Below are 19,178 nucleotides of genomic sequence, written 5' to 3'. Positions count from 1 at the left end.
CACACCTCTTTTTGAAATCAGTTGTGGTGCTAATTAGCTGGTAATCAATGTGGCAGTTAGTGATCCTTTTCCTGCCTTTGGTTCTTGTTTATTGGTGGTATTAGTAAGTATCATATTGATCATCGTTCTACTTATTATTAATAGCTTCTACCATGCTCCTTATGGCATTCTTAAGAGAATAGGTGTACCTCACCCTCATCCTGTCATACCTTTCTTTGGAAATGGATTAGTTGTCTTAAAGCTAGTAAGCAGGTTACATGAATTCAAGAGGCATAAACTGTCTTATTATTGCTCTAGGGCTATGTGAAGGTCCTTGAAAAGTGGATTTCTGAGAATGGGAAAGTGTTTGGGTAAACTTCAAATGAATGATTGTCATTTTATTTTTGGTAATTATGATAGGTATTATGCTGGTACAGCAGTAAATATGGTAGTTGCTGATCTTGACATGATAAAGGAAGTAACAGTCAAAAAGTTTGATCATTTTATGGCAATGCTCAAGTAAGGGCATATAAATAGTAGTATACACTGCATTAAGACAACAATTGGTGTATAGAGAGAGCCTTATGCAATGTCCAAAGTACGTAAAGATAATCACATTGGATCTGGTTTGCTTTTCGAATTGGATGATGATTGGAAGCGTATCCGGCGCATTGTAACTCCTACCTTTTCAAGCAAAAAACTGAAAATGGTGAGGTAACATATATCTGTTTTTATGAATTGGCTTAATACAGATGATGCCTTTAATTGAGAAAAGTTGTCAAACGCTGAATACTGTCATGGAAGAAATCAGTAATAAAGGACAGAGTTTTAATATTTTAAAGTACAACAACAATTTTCATGATTATCAAGTTGTTATTTTATTTTTGATAGATTGTATAATAAGTTCACTTTAGAGGTTATGCTTGCTGTGGCATTTGGTTCTGAGGTTCATTTGTTGAAAGGTGAAGGAAGTTTACTTGCTGAAGCAGCTGCTGGACTTTTTAATGATATTGATGAATCAGTATTTGTAGGTGAAGAAATTCTGAATTGTAAGCTGAATTATTTATTTGTTAGAATTCAATAATGTGCAGGCTGTCACCTGAGTTTTAAAGCCCTTTCAAAAAATTTGTAAGAGCTAAAAGAATTGGGAGCCAAAAGGCCTTGCAGAAATGATAAACCATTCAATCCTTTAAATACCAGTCAACTATTGTGGGTTGCCCCAGTTGTTATAATAATCTAATAGTAACATAGCTTGTAAGTGTAATTATTATTTATTATTTCGATAATAATATTTGTATATTTATTTTTAGCTCATTTTCCTCTTCTGTCAAAATTTCTCAATGCAATGGCTTCAAAAATTTTACCATTGAGCAATCACATGAAGTATATTAATGAAACATCATTACAGATCATCAAATCAAGAGAAGGGCAATTAGAAAATAGCAGGGAAAAGGTTAGCAATGACAATTTAATTGTCAAAATGATATTTTTAATTTTTTATGCATACGATAGTTTAATGATTTTCTTCAATTGTTAATGGATGCCAGAGCACCAGATGATGAAAATGATTCAGAGAGTTCAAGTGAATCAAGGAATAAACTAACTAGTGATCAGATTGTAGGGCTCTGCTTCGACTTTATGGCTGCTGGATACGAAACAACCGCCAGCACTCTTGCCTACACCACGTATCTCCTAGCACTCAATCCTGATGAACAAGAACGGTTATGTGAAGCTATTGATAACTACTATCAGGAAAATGAAGTTAGTAGCATATTGATATAATGCCTATTTTTTATTAATATTTATTAGGATGCTTCATTGTATGATGCTTCACAGAATATTCCTTATCTTGATTGGGTCATTCAGGAGGCACTGCGCATGTACCCACCTTCACCTATGTGAGCTATATTAAAAATATCTATATTAATAAATAATTTATAGTACCATTCGAGTATGCAAGGAAACCTGTACAATCAATGGTGTTACTTTTCTTAAAGGTTGCAATGTTATACTTCCTATTCAATACCTACACTACTCACCAGAATATTGGGATCAGCCATATGCATTTAAACCAAGCAGGTATTTGAGAATTTAGAGAATTAAAAATAATGTTTTGTTACCATAGGTTTAGTCCAGAAGGCAAGGAGGGTAGGAATCCTTTGTCTCATATTCCATTTGGTTGGGGACCAAGGAGTTGTATTGGTATGAGGTTTGCACTAATGGAGGCTAAAGCATGTTTAGTGAGTATATTGAGGAAGTATAGGTTTGAAAGATCACCTGATACTCAGGTTAGGTTTATTGTACATGCATGTTTGTTATGATGTTACGTATACTTTTAGGTACCACTGAAGTTCAAGTTAGGCATTTTGCATTTACCAGTGAATGGAATTTTTATAAAAGTTAAAAACAAATAGATGACTTTTAAAAGTTTTTTAAAGTTTTATATGCCACAAAATATGAAATAAAGTATTTTCCTTTACAAAAATACAAAGTTGTATGTAGTAAATTTCTAGGTTTAAACTAGTTTATACTTGTTCCTATTCAAAGGTCACTACTCTCTTGCTCATGGCATCTCTTTCCTCAGAATAAAAATGCATAGTTCATTTTTGATAAATATAGCAAAATTATATTTAAAAATAAAATAGTACTTCCTGTGTTTAATTACAAGCACTCTTTTTCACACCTCAAAGCACTTCCTGTATACTCTTGTTCGCACTTCAAGGCACTTCCTGTGTTTAATTAAAATTTACAAGCAGTCTTGTTCGCACCTCAAGGTGTAAACAAGTGGTAGAAATATATTCCTAGTCATACTGTGCAGTTCATGATGTATGTATTGTTGTGATAATAGCAATGAATGTTGTGTAACAACACATGCTCTAGTTAACTTGATAACAATGAAAACTACAGTTCTAGCTCTATGATTACAGTTTATGTAGCTTTCAATGTTAACATTGTGAATGCACCAGTCTTGATTAAAAATAACGATTAAAAATTATTAAGATTCAAAACTAACAAAGTAATGTTATTATAGAAACAGGAGTGAGGAGTAAACATATTATCAGTTCATGATTGTGCATCATCCTTTGCTTGCTCTATATCTATGTATCTTTGATAATAATCCTCGGCAATCTGGTAAATATTAGCATCATTGTCTCTAACACGGTACTTATAGCGTTTAGCCAACAAAATGAAGATTATTATTATAATACAAACCGTGATGCTCTCAGTTAAGTATAAGTTAAAATTTTTGCAAATGAATCTACCCTCACAATCAAATGAGAATTTGATTATGGTGCTTATGAAATAGCCCACACTCCAAGAAGCAATCCACATTGAGACCATGATCCCTCTCATGTATACAGGGGATTGAGCTACAGTGAATTCCAGTGAAGCTGGAACTATCAAAGCACATGCAATTGCCTGTAGCAACCCTTGTGGTATAAACAGTAGCTTTTGTACGTAATGAATCTCATGATCGGTATTAAATAGGATAGTTTTGAATACAGTCGATCCCAAAGCAAATATCAGACCAAGTCCCATTCTAACAAGCATACTTGGTATGTACTTACGACAGCACATTCGAAATACAAATAAATATAGTAGTAGGAGAACAGTATTGATGAAGAAAAAGACTGATTCAAGTGACAGGAAGCAGGATAAGGATTTATCGTTTGCTATTAAGTTTGTGTGTGCATTTGATGTGTGATCATCGCTACAGGCAAACCCAACCACTCCAATCAGTAATGGAAGTATGCGAAAAATGGTCTTAACATCTTCTACCTCTTCCTCGGTGAAGGGCCCGCCATATTTCTCCTTTGCTAGATCCAATCGTGAAGGAGTCTCATTCACCCAATAGGTCAAAGCACTTCGACTCTCAGGATACTTGTGCTTTCTGGCATAGCTCAACACTTTCACTATCAGTTTGATTGGGTTCTTAATAAGAGATATATTCTCTAGCTTGTGCTTGAACAAGGAATGAGAAACCATTACAATAGCTATTGCTATACCTGATGTAATGAATATGATATAATATTTATCCAGAGGACTGCATTTTAGAGCATGAATGAAGCAACGTGTGATAGGTACAGCAGCAGAATGCCAGCATATTATAGTGCTCAGCTTATCAGCTGAAGCTCCAACAACCTGATCAATATTGTACTGAATAGCGTTTACTCTAAAGTTTGAGTAGCCAGCTAATTGAAATAAGAAGGCAATGCTCCATATGGTCCACAGGATTGGTTGATTAGTATAGAGAGTATAAACAATAATACCAATGCCTCCTATGATCCATGCTACAAAACACAAGAATATACCATACAAAATAGCTTTATGTCTTCCAATCCATACATCAGCTAAAACTCCAAAGAATGGAAAAAGTAGAAATCCCAAGTAAGATGTTATCAATTTGACATACCACTGTATGGAGGGATCTGTAGTGGTGTTCATTGAGAAGCGAAAGAGATAGTTGTGTGAATACATGAGGTAGTCCCAGATGAGGACTAAGAGAGCTGGAAATGAAATAAGTAGAATTTGCTTGGCTCCTCGAATCATAATAACTGCAAGTGACTGCAACCCTCTACCAACACTCAATGACTGGCTAATAAGTATAAAAATAAGTTTCAATTTCAGTGTTGATTGTTGACAGCACTGGGACAGCTTGTTAATAAACGGAGTTCCAATACTGTTTTTAACTAACATGCAAGTATACTGAATATTAAAAATTGTTTATAAAATGCAATGCACAGTCGTCACACAAAGGCACGATAATTTTATAACAATTGGGAACATTAGTGTTGATAAGATTCAAAAACATGGACACAGTAAATAGACTGAAATTATAAAAAATAACGTTTATTATAAGTGTTTAATATACCACTTAGTGACAGTAGTATCATCAATTTTAGGAACCAATAGAGGAGGGGGAGGAGGAGGAGGAGGAGGAGGAGGAAGGGAAGAGGCTATTGGAGTATTAGTAGTGTCAATAACATTAGGAGAGGGTTCAGGAAGAGGCTCATCTATTGCTTCATTATATGAAGAATCATCCTATATAATAGGCACACAATGAACTTTATCATGTTTTGACTATTAAACAACTCACTTCATCATCACTAGTTTGATGTATAGCTGTGCATCTCCTTACAGCATTAACTGGTGTGCTCTCAATGTATCCAATCCGTTTATAAAAGATATGCTGATCATTAGTTGACAGATGCATGGTAGTATACCCTAATCTAACAATAATAATGTACTTGTATAAAGTCAAGCTTAATTAATTACCTCTTTACATGTGCTTCAGCTGCTTCCATTAGGCGATGTCCAAAGCCACACCTTCTCAAGTCAGGTGAGATGACGAGTGATTCAATGAGTCCAGCATTACTTCTATTGGCAACTTTGAATATCCTAACAAATCCAATCACTCTCTCCTTGTCTTTTGTTATTAGTAAGAGAGATACAGGTAGGTCAGTCTTGCTATCAGCAATGGAGTGCTTCCTATGTATGGTAATGAGAATTCGGTTGATTAAGAAATTTGAAATCAAGGCACAAACCAATAGTAATTATTTAAGAAATACTAACGAAATCTACAATAGCAATTATATTTATGTTCATTTGAAACAAGCAGCACATTAATACAGGGTTTCCTGCAAAGCATGCTAAGTGAGCTAAAAGCATGCTTCATGAACTGGCAAGCACTAGATCTACAATACAGTACATGGCATTTCAAGCAACTTAAAAAAAATTTTAAATTCAACTTTGGTTAAAATCAGCTCAAACGTGCTACACAACATAAGAACACATACATGCATCAGAAAAAAAATATAAAAATGAAAAATTTCTTTAACAAATTTTGTTGAAATTTGGCCAAATACATACATTGGCTAAAATTTTGAGTCACTTTCAAAAATTTGTAAAAATCCAAAATTGGTTGCAATTAGCTCAAATTTGCTTCACAAAATTAAAAAAACATATATGTATCAGAAGAAATTATAAAAATGGAGAATTCTCTTCTAGTCATTTTTGGCAAAATTTGGCCAAGAAGCAGCTAGGACCCAATTTTTGACTAATTTTAAAAATTTAATTTTGATTCGAATCAGCTCAAATTTGGTACTGCCCTAAAAAAGGTGTGCCCAAAATAATGGTACACTTCATGTGCCCTCAGCAATTTCTGGATATTCCCCTGAAATAGGCTGGAGATAATTTCCATTTATTGAAGTCATTCCCATCAAAACATAAAAAGTTGTTTTAAACTTGGTATTGCAATGGCTAATAGCAACAACTTTCAAATTTTATAAATATTTTGATACACATACACGTAGACTATATGCATGCCCTGATGTTATCTAGAATTTATTGACTTGTACTTTTAATTTTTTTTAATTATCATAACTACACTGACCTTGCCTCTAAGCTTCTAGGCCACTGCTCATTGAGAAGATGAGCTGCTGGTTCAAGGAGATCAGGTCTAAACTGAAGCTCTAGTACCTCATAGTCATCAGCCATTTGCATGTAAGAAGCCATATGACCACTATCACCACACCTAAGGCTAAAGTATACACACACCACCTACACACTTGTGATAGACAAAAATGTTTTTTTAATAGATTCTTCTCTAAATAATAGTAACAAAAAGGACTCATCGTTAAGAATTAATAGCATTAAACTAGCAAATTCATAATAGTCATTAATTTTAGGCTACTACTTCTTCTTTTTTTAAAAAATCCTACTAACCATTTTGATGGTTTTTTAATTATCAAAAGCTGCTCTACATGCATCAGCACAAGCTTCACTGAAACCTCTTCTGACGGTCTCAACGGCAACTTCCTTGACAAGAGTGGGATGAATGTGAATATCTTGGTTCACAAGATGATTAGTGACTTGAACGGATTTACTAACAGAAACTGCGGGCTCACTGGGCTGAACTGCATCAACTATGGGTACTCCATTTTGTGATATGGATTGTAGCTGCAATAGAGGAGGAGAAGAGGGAGGGGATGCTTCTTTTGTTATCCTTGCAGGAGTTGGGGAATGATTTGGGGAACCCTTTGAAGGGGATGGAGGAGGCATTGGCTTTATATAGGTAGCTCCTGGCTTTAAGGCATCCATTGGAATTGTAGGTAATCCATAGCTACTCTATTGTAATTAAAATGAAACATTGAATTATGCATGATGGATTACTTCTTTCATTTTTCGACGAACTGGTTTTGGAGAAACAGTTGGTGGAGGAGTCTATATTATTAGGAAAACAGAACAATCATGATATGCCATAAAGTTGTGTAGCATAATGTATGCTATTGCATACCTTATTTCTGGGTGTTGAATAACCATTTGAAACTGCTAGCTAATGAAATGATACAATTTATTGGTTATTACTCTCAGTTTGTATTTCTATACCTGTGGGGGTTCATCAGGTTCTGAAGCACCTCTTGTCCTTGTCATCTTAATCTAAACAAGTTCATTACAATATTATAGCATGGGTCAAATTTCTATTATACCGGTGCTTCTTTCTTTTTTGTTGGATTATGTTGTACTTGATAATTCTATATCACATGTACATAGTGTCTTAGTTCATTATAAATTTTTAACTTACCATTAAAGGCCTAGGTTTCATAGGTTCTGGAATCTTCTAAATATTTGAAAATAAAAAAATTAAGTCACAGTTTGTTTAGTATATTACCCTTTCTTCTTCAGATTTCTGCTGAAGTTTTATGAAACTCTATAAGATACAAGATATAGATTGTGTTTAAGCTTATAATTGTGCATTTTTATTTTTAGATACTAACATTACGAGCAGTTTTGAATCTTTCAATTGTCTCCAATTTCTAGGGAAGTTGTAATGATTATAATGATGATAAGAATAATGCTAAGACTATTATAGCTATTACTTCTTTAACGTCCCTTTTCTCTTCTTCTGGTGACAAGGCCTATATCAATGATAGTTAACAATTGCTATAACAATATAACACACTAACTGTAGAAGGTTCTTCAGTATTATCATCTTCTTCTCCATCATCATCACCATTGTCTTTTTCAACCATGCGATTGCTGTTTATTTGAAGGAAAAGACGTGTTTCCTTAACTCGCAGGCAGCATGCTTCCCAAAAATTGTTAAACCAGTTGTCACGGTCAGGGAGACGAAGAAACTCTACATTGTCATAGGACTTTTTGTTGTCTCCAGTTGGTATGACAGGAATTCTGACAGCAATCTTTTTGCTCACTCCTACTTCATTGATGAGGAAATTTTGTAGCTCTTCCTTCCATAACTCCAACCGTCTCATGAATCTTCTTTTTTCTAATTCTTTCCATGCTTCCACATTATCTTCATCTGGTTCTTCCTCATCAGCATCTCTGTCATCTTTTCTTGTGACATTTTCAAGGTTAGCAAAAGTGAGGACAAACACAGAATAGTTCCAGAAACTTTCTCCAAAACCTTTTGTTAGCTTGACCATAGCATTCTTGTCATCATCGGTTAGACGAGTGTTAATCATCTTAGTGCAGTAGAGGACTAAACTAAGCTCTTGGCATGTTTCTCTCATTCCTTGTATGTACTCCTCTTCATTTGCTGTGCGATCTTGTAAGCCAGGAGAATCAAAGACTTTGATTGGAACACCTTTGATCGTTTTTGAAAACATTTCAACGTGTGTTGTACATCTCTTAGCACCAGCTCCTTCAACAGCAACATGAGCACCTAGAATGCCATTAATGAGGGTAGACTTTCCTTGGCCTGTCTTTCCAGTGACCAGTATCCTCAATTCCCTTTGATGTGCCCAGGCTCGCCTCAATAGAGACTCAAGAGCTTTACTTGCATCTCTTTGCAAATCTAACAAGTGCCGTGGAGCATTCACAAAAGTTTTTCCAGCCTTTGAAAAAGCACCAGTCATTTGTTTGACCCTATATTGTTAGCAAGAAATTAAAATCAATTATAATCATTAAATACCGTCCAACTGGCTTTTTAGGCAGCTCTTCCATAATTTTAATTTTCAAACTGTTGAGTTGAACTTTAATTGAACTCTCTGTAGATCAATAAAAATGAAACAATTTAAGTAAAATCTAGCCATGATGATTGGTTGGGGCATAGTGGCCCGTTTAGGCCACATCTGTCATGATCTATGACTTTGCTAAGGGCCACTGTGCAACCATGCTCTGTACAGCACTTGGGTCTTGAGTCTTACAATAGATAAGACACTAGCACACTACAATCTAGATTAAATTACTTAAAACTGACTGAACCTACAAGACTGTGCTTAACAGCAGTTGACCACTTTAAGTTAGAACTATCTTTGACACCAGTCAAGAACTTTTAGGCAATGAATTATGAATCTGGCTTCACTGCCACCACTGCTTTATATAGCTGGCTGGGTAAAATACTAGATACCAACCACTCCCACAAACCACACAACTGTCAAAAAATCAGAACCTCTTGTTCTTCATGGGCTCCTAATTCCTAAAACAATTAATAGATTCTAAAACAAGCATATATCTGAACTCTAGCGGCAACTTGACCTATTATTATAGTTAAACAATATAACTTCATCAAAAATACTATGGTTACCTGAGGCTACATGAGGTTGAGAGCTGCCACTGCTGCATGTACCTAATGGCACTTATATCCAAGCATGTAATACATACAAACTATAATAGAGAAATGAAAATAAAAAGCAAATTGTGCCGGGCTTTTTATGAATCTCTCCTCATCTCTCTTCCATGATTGTCATAACTACATGTGAAACACTGCTATTGTTGTGACAGGTGTGTGTCATGTAGGCTGGAATAGAACAGCTAGGTTGTGACAGGTGTAAGTCATAGAATAGCTAGGTGACTAATCAATGATAGCTACCTTAATTAATGACCTAATTTAAGGCACTCTATGATCATTGAAAACAAGAGAAAGCATTATTATTATAAGCTTTTTATCTACAGTACATTACAGTACATGTACATAGTACTACATGAAATGAGATGCAGATTATATCAATATCCTAACTGCTTAGGCAAGCTAGGTAGGCAAAAAAGCTGAACACAGCTGCACAGTGCACAGGCCACAGGGTGTGACTAGGGCAGTACAATTACTATTGCCAGCCCACATCTTATCTTGGGCATTGACTGTAATAATTAGAAGTGACATTGGCAAGATAACACTTCCACTCCAATTATTATATTATAGGTGATAACCTATATGATGTACATGTAGGATTGAGGTTTGTTTTTCAAGATGGTATATTATGACTTTTTATGAGGTACGTTGTCTTTGAAAATATATAGCAGTAAAAGTATAGAGTTATCAAAGATTAGTGTATGCTGAGATAAACAACATGTATAGAATAGATACAATGTATATGTGTTGAATGACAAGTGATAATGTGATAAATGAGCTGAATCAATAATACAATGATTAGCACAAACAGTTGGCAATCACTTCAAACCAAAACAAAATAAAGAAGAGAAGGAACAGAGCCAGAAGGGACCAACAAAACAAGAACAAAAACCCAAGAACTGAACAAAACATGGAAGGATAGAAAATATATGTGTATGCACCTACACAGATCAGATTCAGAAGGCTAAAACATTTAGAATAAGCACATGGATAAGTAATTTTTAGTAATTACAATTTCATAAAATACATTATTAATAAAGAAATCATAGATAAATCATATCTGTTAGCTTTATTTATAGTTCACCACAGTATATTAACTACATCTACATGTATAAATAAAGTACTTTGCATGTGTCTCGGCAAGCTTTCATTTTATCACCAGAACCATGCTCCTTCAAATGACAAGTGGATCAATCTGCATTACAATTTTGCAAATCCAATCACTTTCTCCTTGTCTCTTGTTATAAAACAAATTAAAATAAGATGAATTTTATGTAAGCAGATAATTATTATAGGGTTATTAAAACTTAATTACAAAAATGTAGCTTATCTCCAATATCCCATTCATACACTACAGCACAACAATAGCATGGCTCTGGGGGCTAAGCCCTTTCAAATGCTTTACATTCTCCTAGTTACTTTCTTCAGATTTCAGAAACAAGTTACACATACTGTATGTTATAAATACCTTGTCTCCACATGCTCTGCATCTAAAGCCACATTAACTTCTCATGTGGTGTCAGGTGAGATGGCAAGTGATTCAATGAGTCCAGCATTACTTCTATTGGCAACTTTGAATATCCTAACAAATCCAATCACTCTCTCCTTGTCTTTTGTTATTGGTAAGAGAGATACAGGTAGGTCAGTCTTGCTATCAGCAATGGAGTGCTTCCTATGTATGGTAATGAGAATTCGATTAATTAAGAAATTTGAAATCAAGGCACAAACCAATAGTAATTATTTAAGAAATAGTAACGAAATCTACAATAGCAACTATATTTATGTTAATTTGAAACAAGTGAAACATTAATACAGGGTTTCCTGCAAAGCATGCTAAGTGAACTAAAAGCATGCTTCATGAACTGGCAAGCACTAGATCTACAATACAGTACATGGCATTTCAAGCAACTTAAAAATTTTTTAAAATTCAAATTTGGTTAAAATCAGCTCAAACGTGCTACACAACATAAAAACACGTACATGCATCAGAAAAAATATAAAAATGAAAAACTTCCTTAAAAAATTTTGTCAAAATTTGGCCAAATACATACATTGGCTAAAATTTTGAGTCACTTTCAAAAATTTGCAAAAAATCCAAAATTGGTTGCAATTAGCTCAAATTTGCTTCACAAAATTAAAAAAACATATATGTATCAGAAGAAATTATAAAAATGGAGAATTCTCTCCTAGTCATTTTTGGCAAAATTTGGCCAAGAAGTGGCTAGGACCCAATTTTTGACTAATTTTAAAAATTTGTAAAATTTAATTTTGATTGGAATCAGCTCAAACTTGGTACCGCCTTAAAAAGGGTGTGGCCAAAATAACGGCACACTTCATGTGCCCTCAGCACTTCCCTTTTCAATTTCTGGATATACCCCTGAAACAGACTGGAAATAATTTTCCATTTATTGAAGTCATTCCCATCAAAACATAAAAAGTTGTTTTAAACTTGGTATTGCAATGGCTAATAGCAACAATGTTCAAATTTTATAAATCTTTTGATACACATGCCCTGATGTTACCTAGAATTTATTGACTTGTACTTTCAATTTAAAAAAAATTATTATAACTACACTGACCTTGCCTCTAAGCTTCTAGGCCACTGTTCATTGAGAAGATGAGCTGCTGGCTCAAGGAGATCAGGTCTAAACTGAAGCTCTAGATCTAGTATCTTATAGACCACCCTAGGCGAGAATTGAATGCGTAGGAAGATTATTAGAAATTTTTACAGTTGTAAGGCGTGGTTTAGGATGAAATAAATTCCGGCCGCCATTTTGGTTGGCAACTTTCAATGGAGAACAAACGGGTCGACATAAAAACAAACCTGTATTAAGAATTCTGGAGCAAATTTGACCAAATCCTTCACAGGAGAAGCTTAGAGGCAGCTGTTCTTTCTTATAACAAGCGCTTTTTAGCTATTGATAGAGCTAAAGCAGGTAAGTGAGGCATTTTCTTCGTGCCTCCATTGACTTCCATAATAAACTTGCCAACCAAAATGGCAGCCAATTATGATCTGTGGGCGGGTACCGTATATAAAATTAATGAAATTCATAACTTTTCCAATTCACGCCTAGGGTGGTCTATAGTCAACAGCCATTTGCATGTAAGAAGCCACATGACCACTATCACCACACCTAAGGCTAAAGTATACACACACCGCCTACACACTTGTGATAGACAAAATGTTTTATAGATTTACTTTAAATAAAAGTAACAAAAAGCACTTATCATTAAGAATTAATAGCATAAATTAGCAAATTCATAATAGTCATTATTTTTAGGCTGCTACTTCTTCTTTTTTTTAAACAATCCTACAAACCATTTTGATGGTTTTTTAATCACGGTATCAAAAGCTGCTCTACATGCATCAGCAACAGATTCACCGAAACCTCTTCTGACGGTCTCAACGGCAACCTCCTTGACAAGAGTGGGATGAATGTGAATATCTTGGTTCACAAGATGATTAGTGACTTGAACGGATTTACTAACAGAAACTGCGGGCTCACTGGGCTGAACTGCATCAACTATGGGTACTCCATTTTGTGATATGGATTGTAGCTGCAATAGAGGAGGAGAAGAGGGAGGGGATGCTTCTTTTGTTATCCTTGCAGGAGTTGGGGAATGATTTGGGGAACCCTTTGAAGGGGATGGAGGAGGCATTGGCTTTATATAGGTAGCTCCTGGCTTTAAGGCATCCATTGGAATTGTAGGTAATCCATAGCTACTCTATTGTAATTAAAATGAAACATTGAATTATGTGTGACGGATTACTTCTTTCATTTTTCGACGAACTGGTTTTGGAGAAACAGTTGGTGGAGGAGTCTATATTATTAGGAAAACAGAATAATCATGATATGCCATAAAGTTGTGTAGCATAATGTATGCTATTGCATACCTTATTTCTGGGTGTTGAATAACCATTTGAAACTGCTAGCTAATGAAATGATACAATTTATTGGTTATTACTCTCAGTTTGTATTTCTATACCTGTGGGGGTTCATCAGGTTCTGAAGCACCTCTTGTCCTAGTCATCTTATTCTATACAAGTTCATTATAATATTATAGCATGGGCCAAATTTCTATTGTACCGGTACTTCTTTCTTCTTTGTTGGATTATGTTGTACTTGATAATTCTATATGCACATAAACATAATGTCTTAATTCTTTATGAATTTTCAGCTCACTGATAAAGGCCTAGGTTTCATAGGTTCTGGAGTCTTCTAAATATTTGAAAATAAAAAAATTAAGTTACAGTTTGTACAGTATATTACCCTTTCTTCTTTTGATTGCTGCTGAAGTTTTATGATACTCTATAAGATACAAAATATACATTGTGTTTAAGCTTATAATTGTGCATTTTTATTTTTAGATACTAACATTACGAGCAGTTTCGAATCCTTTAATTGTCTCCAATTTCTAGGGAAGTTGTAATGATTATAATGATGATAAGAATAATAATGCTAAGACTATTATAGCTATTACTTCTTCAAGGTCCTTTTTCTCTTCTTCTGGTGACAAGGCCTATATTGATGATATTTAAGATTATTGCTATAAATATAAGATACTGACTTTAGAAGGTTCTTCATTATCGTCATCATCTTCTTCTTCATCATCAGGATCATCATTATCACCCTCATCTTTTGCAACCATACGATCGCTGTTTATTTGAAGGAAAAGACGTGTTTCTTTAACTCGAAGGCAGCATGCTTCCCAAAAATTGTTAAACCAGTTGTCACGGTCAGGAAGACGGAGAAACTCCTTGCTTTTTCGGTTTTTTTTGTTGTCTCCAGTTGGTACGACAGGAATTCTTGTAGCAATCTTTTTACTCACTCCTACTTCATTGATGAGGAAATTTTGTAGCTCTTTCTTCCATAACTCCAACCGTCTCATGAATCTTCTTTTTTCTAATTCTTTCCATCCCTCATCATCATCATCATCTGGTTCTTCCTCATCAGCATCTCTGTCATCTTTTCTTGCAACATTTTCAAGGTTAGCAAAAGTGAGGACAAACACAGAATAGTTCCAGAAACTTTCTCCAAAAGCTTTTGTTAGCTTAACCATAGCATTCTTGTCATCATCAGTTAGTCGAGTGTTAATCATCTTAGTGCAGTAGAGGACTAAACTAAGCTCTTGGCATGTTTCTCTCATTCCTTGTATGTACTCCTCTTCATTTGCTGTGCGATCTTGTAAGCCAGGAGAATCAAAGACTTTGATTGGAACACCTTTGATGGTTTTTGAAAACATTTCAACTTGTGTTGTACATCTCTTGGCACCAGCTCCTTCAACAGCAACATGAGCACCAAGAATGCCATTGATGAGGGTAGACTTTCCTTGACCTGTCTTTCCAGTGACGAGTATCCTCAATTCCCTTTGATGTGCCCAGGCTCTCCTCAATAGAGACTCAAGAGCTTTACTTGCATCTCTTTGCAAATCTAACAATTGCTGTGGAACATTTACAACAGCTCTTCCAGCCTTTGAAAATGCACCACCTACTTTTTTTACCCTATATAGGAATTCAATAATCAATCTTTCAATCACATTATAGTGGTTCACTATTACCATCCAACTGGCTTCTTAGAATCAGGTTGAACTAGCTCTGCCATGATTCAAATTTCAAAACTGTTGAGTTGAACTCTCTATAGATAACTATAATAATATATAATAATGAAACAATTTTAGTAAAATCTAACCAGAATATATATAGATCTAATGCATGCATGTCATCAAAATTAATTATGGCTGCATGCAAACTGATTATTACTTAGCATGCACCATGAAAGAATAGGATTTGAGCCCAGTCTCCATAATGCATTCAGTGCTCACATCATGACTTCTTTTGGCCAAACCAATAGGTCATATAAACCTGTAGCTCATCAGGGAACTGTAAAAATCTAGGTTTTAGGCCACATCTGTCATGATCTGTGACTTTGCTAAGGGACACTCACACTGTGCAACCATAATGCTCTGTACAGTACTGATTCTTACAATAAATAAGACACTATATACATTAAGTTACTTAAAACTGACTGACCTACAAGACAGTGCTTGAATAGCAGTTGACCACTATAAGTTAGAACTATCTTTGACAACAGTCAAGAATTTTTAGACAATGAATCAGGCTGCACTGCCACCACCGCTTTATATAGCAGGCTAGGTAAAAAAATAGAATAATTAAAATACCAACCACCCACATAAACCACACAACTGTCAAAAAGTTATTAAAAAATCAAAGCCTCTCTTTATGGGCTCCTGCGTAATTCCTGAAACAAATAAATTCTGAAACAAGTATTTAGGTGAACTCCAACAGCAACTTGACCTAGATGTACATGTATAAAGGCCTTCATACCACTAAGGCAACTTGTTGCTAGCAACAGTTGTGGTTACTTAAATCTTGTAAGCAACATGTTGCCAAAAATAGAAATATGTTCTATTTTTGGCGGCAACATGTCACTTGGTTGCTAGCAACAAGTTGTCTCGTGTATGAAAGTCTTTATATAACTAAACAATATAGTTTCATCAATAATATTGCAGTTACCTGAGTCTAAGGGCTGCCACTGCTGCATGTACCTAATATGGCACTTATATCCAAGCATGTAATACATACAAACTATAATAGAGAAATGAAAATAAAAAGCAAATTGTGGCTTTTTATGAATCTCTCCTCATCTCTCTTCCACGATTGTCATAACTACATGTGAAACACTGCTATTGTTGTGACAGGTGTGTGTCATGTAGGCTGGAATAGAACAGCTAGGTTGTGACAGGTGTAAGTCATAGAATAGCTAGGTGACTAATCAATGATAGCTACCTTAATTAATGACCTAATTTAAGGCACTCTATGATCATTGAAAACAAGAGAAAGCATTATTATAAGCTTTTTATCTACAGTACATTACAGTACATGTACATAGTACTACATGAAATGAGATGCAGATTGTATCAATATCCTAACTGCTTAGGTAAGCTAGGTAAGAAAAAAAGCTGAACACAGCTGCACAGTGCACAGGCCACAGGGTGTGACTAGGGCAGTACAATTACTATTGCCAGCCCACATCTTATCTTGGGCATTGACTGTAATAATTAGAAGTGACAGTGGCAAGATAACACTTCCATTCCAATTATTATATTATAGGTGATAACCTATATGATGTACATGTAGGATTGAGGTTGGTTTTTCAAGATGGTATTATGAGGTTAGTTGTCTTAGAAAATATACAGCAGTAAAAGTATTATGTTTATCAAAGATTTGTGTATGCTGAGATAAACAACATGTGTAGAATGGATACAATGTACATGTATGTGCATTGAATAACAAGTGATAATGTGATAAATGAGCTGAATCAATACAATGATTAGCACAAATGGTTAGTAATCACTCCAAACTAAAACAAAATAAAGAAGAGAAGGAACAGAGCCAGAAGGGACCAACAAAACAAGAACAAAAGAACAAGAACTGAAAAAAACATGGAAGGATAGAAAATATATGTGTATGCACCTACACAGATCAGATTCAGAAGGCTAGAACATTCAGAATAAGCACATGGATAAGTAATAAATTTTAGTAATTACAATTACATCATTGATTTAAAAAATCATGGAAATATCATATCTGTTAGCTTTATTTATAGTTCACCACAATATATTAACTATACATGTATAAATAAAGTACTTTGCATGTGTCTCGGCAAGCTTTTATTTTATCACCAGAACCATGCTCCTTCAAATGACAAGTGGATCAATCTGCATTACAATTTTGCAAATCCAATCACTCTCTCGTTGTCTCTTGTTAATAAAACATATTATCTATTCATACATACAGCACAACAATAGCATGGCTCTGGGGGCTAAGCCCTTTCAAATGCTTTACATTCTTCTAGTTACTTTATTCAGATTTCAGAAACAAGTTACACATACTGTATGTTATAAATACCTTGTCTCCACATGCTCTGCTTCTAAAGCCACATTAACTTATCATGTGGTGCCAGGTGAGATGACAAGTGATTCAATGAGTCCAGCATTACTTCTATTGGCAACTTTGAATATCCTAACAAATCCAATCACTCTCTCCTTGTCTTTTGTTATTAGTAGGAGAGATACAGGTAGGTCAGTCTTGCTATCAGAAATGGAGTGCTTCCTATGTATGGTAATGGGAATTTGGTTAATTAATCAAGAAATTTGAAAAGAAGACACAGGCACGATAGTAATACTCTATTATAATATAATAGGAGTAATATTTTTGTCAAGTTTCTTTCAGGATTTCAAACAAGTAGCACATCAATATACATGTAAATTAAATTATGATTTTAAGGAGTTGCTGCATACAGGGATTTTGGCCAAATTTCATCAAAAGTGAAAAAAGAGAGAATTTTGCATTTTTATAATTTTTCTGATGCATATACATGTACTTATGTTGTGTAAGAAATTTAAGCTGATTTTGACCAAAATTGGATTTTTTATGAATTTTTAAAGCTACTCAAAAATTGGGCCAAAGTCCCTGTACTATAGTACAGTGTCATTAGCCAAAATTTGTCAAAAATTGATAGGAGATAAATTTTCATTTTTATAATTTTTTCGGATACATATACATGTTCTTGTGTTGTGTAGAAAATTTGAGCTGATTTCTATCAAATTTGGATTTTTCATGAATTTTTAAAGTTGCTCCGAAATCGGGTCAAAATCCCTGTACTATAGTACAGTGTCATTAGCCAAAATTTGTCAAAAATTGATAGGAGAGAAATTTTCATTTTTATAATTTTTTCGGATACATATACATGTTCTTATGTTGTGTAGAAAATTTGAGCTGATTCCAATCAAAACTAATTTATTTATGAATTTTTAAAGTTACTCAAAAATCAGGCAAAGGGATTTTGGCCAAATTCTGTCAAAAGTGAGAATTTTGCATTTTTATATTTTTTTCTGGTACGTATACATGTAGTTATGTTGTGTAGAAAATTGAGCTAATTCCGATCAAAATTAATTTTTTTATGAATTTTTCAAGTTACTCAAAAATTGGGCCAAGGTCCCTGTACTACAGTACAGGGATTTTGGCCAAATTCCGTCAAAAGTGAAAAAGAGAAAATTTTGCATTTTTATAATTTTTTCTGATACATATACATGTACTTATGTTGTGTAGAAAGTTTGAGCTAATTCCAATCAAAATTAATTTTTTATGAATTTTTAAAGTTACTCAAAAATCAGTTGCACCAAAAATCTGTACATTTTAAAATTTTAAAAGTTGCACCAAAGATCTGTACATGTCTATTGTAGCGTCTGCAAAGTTAATTACTTTAGCATACTTTGTGGGAAATTATGAATGTACTTGAACAGGATAGATATGTCAATTTTTGCTACATTCTGATATGTTACGTTTAGATAAAATTTTGAGCTGATTTTGATCAAAGCATTATTGATTCATGACCTCAAAATCAGGCCAAACTTTATGATAAGTGGGAATCATTATAACTACACTGACCTTGTCTCTAAACTTCTAGGCCACTGTTCATTGAGAAGATGAGCTGCTGGTTGAAGGAGATCGGGTCTAAACTGAAGCTCCAGTACCTCATAGTCATCAGCCATTTGTACACCCACGCATACTTGAGAGCTTGATCAC

At 34.5% G+C, this 19,178-nt stretch overlaps 3 protein-coding genes across 9 annotated transcripts; 1 reads left to right on the top strand and 2 right to left on the bottom strand.

The window, feature by feature from the left end:
• The first annotated feature begins 9 nt into the window (after nt 1-9).
• On the top strand, nt 10-2,485 carry LOC105312894 (thromboxane-A synthase-like). The gene is made up of 13 exons (XM_019997072.1): nt 10-103; nt 145-244; nt 298-350; nt 400-498; nt 554-650; nt 732-820; nt 871-1,028; nt 1,290-1,432; nt 1,492-1,740; nt 1,789-1,877; nt 1,921-2,058; nt 2,105-2,267; nt 2,319-2,485. Exons 1-13 carry the CDS (start codon nt 48-50, stop codon nt 2,391-2,393), a joined length of 1,509 nt encoding a protein of 502 aa, XP_019852631.1. The 5' UTR covers nt 10-47; the 3' UTR covers nt 2,394-2,485.
• Nucleotides 2,486-4,746: 2,261 nt separating this feature from the next.
• Nucleotides 4,747-19,111, bottom strand: LOC100632706 (uncharacterized). 7 transcript variants are annotated; one of them, XM_019997094.1, is made up of 20 exons: nt 12,393-12,520; nt 12,148-12,252; nt 11,037-11,240; nt 10,693-10,805; nt 9,527-9,606; nt 9,392-9,477; nt 8,912-8,987; nt 7,947-8,865; nt 7,860-7,898; nt 7,758-7,796; nt 7,652-7,690; nt 7,565-7,600; nt 7,470-7,514; nt 7,369-7,419; nt 7,277-7,315; nt 7,153-7,203; nt 6,374-7,107; nt 5,257-5,469; nt 5,078-5,210; nt 4,747-5,022 (listed from the first exon to the last, which is right to left on the bottom strand). In XM_019997094.1, exons 7-17 carry the CDS (start codon nt 8,941-8,943, stop codon nt 6,721-6,723), a joined length of 1,677 nt encoding a protein of 558 aa, XP_019852653.1. In that variant the 5' UTR covers nt 8,944-8,987; nt 9,392-9,477; nt 9,527-9,606; nt 10,693-10,805; nt 11,037-11,240; nt 12,148-12,252; nt 12,393-12,520; the 3' UTR covers nt 4,747-5,022; nt 5,078-5,210; nt 5,257-5,469; nt 6,374-6,720. The 7 variants fall into 7 exon arrangements, with proteins under 7 accessions (XP_019852653.1, XP_019852651.1, XP_019852652.1 ...); XM_019997092.1 differs by having other exon boundaries at nt 9,209-9,477; nt 12,393-12,519; XM_019997093.1 differs by lacking the exon at nt 10,693-10,805 and having other exon boundaries at nt 9,209-9,477; nt 12,393-12,519.
• On the bottom strand, nt 12,752-15,899 carry LOC109582405 (uncharacterized). The gene is made up of 12 exons (XM_019997087.1): nt 15,600-15,899; nt 15,128-15,214; nt 14,138-15,071; nt 14,051-14,089; nt 13,946-13,984; nt 13,840-13,878; nt 13,753-13,788; nt 13,657-13,701; nt 13,556-13,606; nt 13,464-13,502; nt 13,340-13,390; nt 12,752-13,294 (listed from the first exon to the last, which is right to left on the bottom strand). Exons 2-12 carry the CDS (start codon nt 15,169-15,171, stop codon nt 12,854-12,856), a joined length of 1,758 nt encoding a protein of 585 aa, XP_019852646.1. The 5' UTR covers nt 15,172-15,214; nt 15,600-15,899; the 3' UTR covers nt 12,752-12,853.
• Nucleotides 19,112-19,178: the final 67 nt, after the last annotated feature.

This window comes from Amphimedon queenslandica, unplaced genomic scaffold, assembly GCF_000090795.2.
Source record: "Amphimedon queenslandica unplaced genomic scaffold, v1.1 AMPQUscaffold_13385, whole genome shotgun sequence".
Lineage (NCBI taxonomy): Eukaryota > Metazoa > Porifera > Demospongiae > Haplosclerida > Niphatidae > Amphimedon > Amphimedon queenslandica.
This window is presented reverse-complemented; position numbering and strand designations above follow the sequence as displayed.

What these genes read in the sequence shown, in the direction of transcription:
- LOC105312894 (XM_019997072.1), top strand. Translation starts at nt 48, where the DNA reads ATGTGGCAGTTAGTGATCCTTTTCCTGCCTTTGGTTCTTGTTTATTGG. An exon ending in CAGAGTTTTAATATTTTAAA is followed by an intron (nt 821 to 870) that starts GTACAACAACAA and finishes TATTTTTGATAG; the next exon opens with ATTGTATAATAAGTTCACTT. An exon ending in AGGTGAAGAAATTCTGAATT is followed by an intron (nt 1,029 to 1,289) that starts GTAAGCTGAATT and finishes ATTTATTTTTAG; the next exon opens with CTCATTTTCCTCTTCTGTCA.
- LOC100632706 (XM_003386879.3), bottom strand. Translation starts at nt 11,058, where the DNA reads ATGCAGAGCATGTGGAGACAAG. An exon ending in AGAAAAGGGACGTTAAAGAA is followed by an intron (nt 7,797 to 7,859) that starts GTAATAGCTATA and finishes CAACTTCCCTAG; the next exon opens with AAATTGGAGACAATTGAAAG. An exon ending in CAAAAAAGAAAGAAGCACCG is followed by an intron (nt 7,420 to 7,469) that starts GTATAATAGAAA and finishes GAACTTGTTTAG; the next exon opens with ATTAAGATGACAAGGACAAG.
- LOC109582405 (XM_019997087.1), bottom strand. Translation starts at nt 15,171, where the DNA reads ATGGCAGAGCTAGTTCAACCTGATTCTAAGAAGCCAGTTGGATG. An exon ending in GATTCGAAACTGCTCGTAAT is followed by an intron (nt 13,879 to 13,945) that starts GTTAGTATCTAA and finishes TGTATCTTATAG; the next exon opens with AGTATCATAAAACTTCAGCA. An exon ending in CAAAGAAGAAAGAAGTACCG is followed by an intron (nt 13,607 to 13,656) that starts GTACAATAGAAA and finishes GAACTTGTATAG; the next exon opens with AATAAGATGACTAGGACAAG.